General features: G+C 52.6%; 1 protein-coding gene across 3 annotated transcripts in view; it reads right to left on the bottom strand.

The window, feature by feature from the left end:
* Cfap157 (cilia and flagella associated protein 157) overlaps positions 1-1,798 on the bottom strand; it is an 11,873-nt gene extending 10,075 nt beyond the window's left edge. For 2 of the 3 annotated variants that reach the window (XM_010613610.2, XM_010613609.2), the window contains exon 1: positions 1,574-1,798. In XM_010613610.2, coding sequence (XP_010611912.1) covers positions 1,574-1,746 — 173 coding nt within the window. In that variant the 5' untranslated portion in view covers positions 1,747-1,798. The remainder of the gene's footprint in view (positions 1-1,573) is intronic. The other variant, XM_010613608.3, reaches the window with a different exon arrangement.
* Positions 1,799-2,070: the final 272 nt, after the last annotated feature.

Below are 2,070 nucleotides of genomic sequence, written 5' to 3'. Positions count from 1 at the left end.
ATCACATTAGGTAAAAGCCACACAAGCTTGTGGTTTTAAACTTTAACTCAAGAGAAGGTAACATCCTCTGCATGTGCTGATAAGGTCCCGGCCGGTACAGAGTCCAGACCACGGTGATGCCAAGGAATTGGAAAAACCTGAAGGTCTCAGAATAAACCAAACCCAAAACATCCACCTGTGGAGTAAATAAGGACCTAGAAGGTGAACACAGCCTGCTTTCCCTGTGCTTGTGGTTTTAAACTTTAACTCAAGAGAAGGTAACATCCTCTGCATGTGCTGATAAGGTCCCGGCCGGTACAGAGTCCAGACCACGGTGATGCCAAGGAATTGGAAAAACCTGAAGGTCTCAGAATAAACCAAACCCAAAACATCCACCTGTGGAGTAAATAAGGACCTAGAAGGTGAACACAGCCTGCTTTCCCTGTGAAGAGCAATGACCTGGGAGAAAAGAAAGGCAATTCCTTGACAGACTCAGTTGAGGGAGGGGGACATGGGGGTGCACGCCTGTAATCCCAGCACTCCGGAGGCTGAGGCAGGAGGATCACCGCAAGATCAAGGCAGTCTGGGCTACACAGTGAGTTCAAGTCCAGTCTAAACTACATGGCAGGGTTCTGTCTCAATAAATAAATAAAATAAATCAAAGACCCAGTTAATCATAAGACTTCCTTTAGTGCAACTGCCGTATTGGCGCTTGCCCACCCTCATGCATGTTCCCGCTTATTTTGCAACCCCACCTATGCGATAAACAACAGCCTGCACGTCTTGTTTGCAATCTCACGTCAAAGAACTGAGGTGTGCTGCCGGTAGCTCGCAGTGTCAGGATCCAGCTTCCTGCTGACACCAGCACAGGGTCCCCTGGTGCAGACTCAACCCTGTGACCACCTGCAGCCTCAGGCATGGGCAGAGGGCTGCCGCGCACTTGGCACCCTGAGACTCGGGCTGGTGCCTCACATTTGGGAGGAAGCTCGTTTTAAAACAGGAAAAAAATAAATAAATAAAAAATTAAAAAAAAAAACCAGGAAAAAATGAAAACAAACAAATAAATAAAACAGGAAGAATGACGGGCACGCATCTCTAAACTAAGGGTTAGAGGATCCCCTCCTCACCAAACACGCCACACCCAGAACCAGCCCCAGACAGAATGTCACGTCACGGAGGGGAGGGTCAGCCTTCCTCATTTACACTGGGAGAAACTGAGGCCCGCCCTGAAGAAACGGTGGGCCGTGGCAGTTAGGTAGTCAGCAGGCACCTGGGCCACTGTTGGGGGGATGCATGGCCCACCCAGCTCCAGGAGTCCGACCTACCCATCCACCCCACAGGTTAAACTCTCCCTGAGTAAACTGTGATCCCTTGGGGCCTGCTGGGGCTGAGGCTTCCTCCATACACTGCGTTCCCCGGCTCTGGGAGCTGGGAAGGGCTGGGAAACCCCACGTGCCCTCAAACCTTGATGCCTCCTTATGTCACCTACAAGGAGACCGGAAGTGGTAATGGGGCCTGGACATCCCATGCAGGCCAGGATACAGGTCTGGAGTCCCTTGGTCGAGCACCACCAGCCTCCCCGCCTTCCACCCACCGGGCCAGCCTGTCCTCCAGGTCTCGGATCTGGTTGAGGTAGAATTCCTGCATCTCCATCGCTAAAGGCGCCTCCGTGGTCTTGGTGGCCACACTGGGATCCTTCTTGCCCCCTTTCTTCTTCTTACTGTCAAGCTCCTTGTCTCCTTTGTTTGCCTTCTTTTTTGGAGCCATGGCTGAGGGCGACCACGGTCCAAGGCCCCCTTAAGAGGCCAGGTGGTTGCTAAGGAAGTTGATCTTGTACATAGCAACAGCCTGAGGGAATGAGGTTGGGTTTAAAGGGCCCCGCCCTCTTGCTGGCTGGGTACCTGTGTCCAGCCTCACCCTCCAAAGCAGACGGCGTCCCAGGCAATGGTATCAGACTAGGACACCAGGTTCTTGGAGCACACATTTGGGTTTCCCGAGGGGAAATTAGCATGGCCAGGGCCCTAGAAATCACCAGCCTGTCTCTGGGGACCAGTTAGAAGATGGAGGCCAGAGAAGGTTGGAAGCTTCCCC

Source organism: Fukomys damarensis, unplaced genomic scaffold (assembly GCF_012274545.1).
Source record: "Fukomys damarensis isolate Sample0158 unplaced genomic scaffold, DMR_v1.0_HiC HiC_scaffold_36, whole genome shotgun sequence".
In the NCBI taxonomy this organism is placed as follows: Eukaryota; Metazoa; Chordata; class Mammalia; order Rodentia; family Bathyergidae; genus Fukomys; species Fukomys damarensis.
The sequence above is the reverse complement of the archived record's forward strand: the minus strand, read 5'-3'. Positions and strand labels throughout refer to the sequence as shown.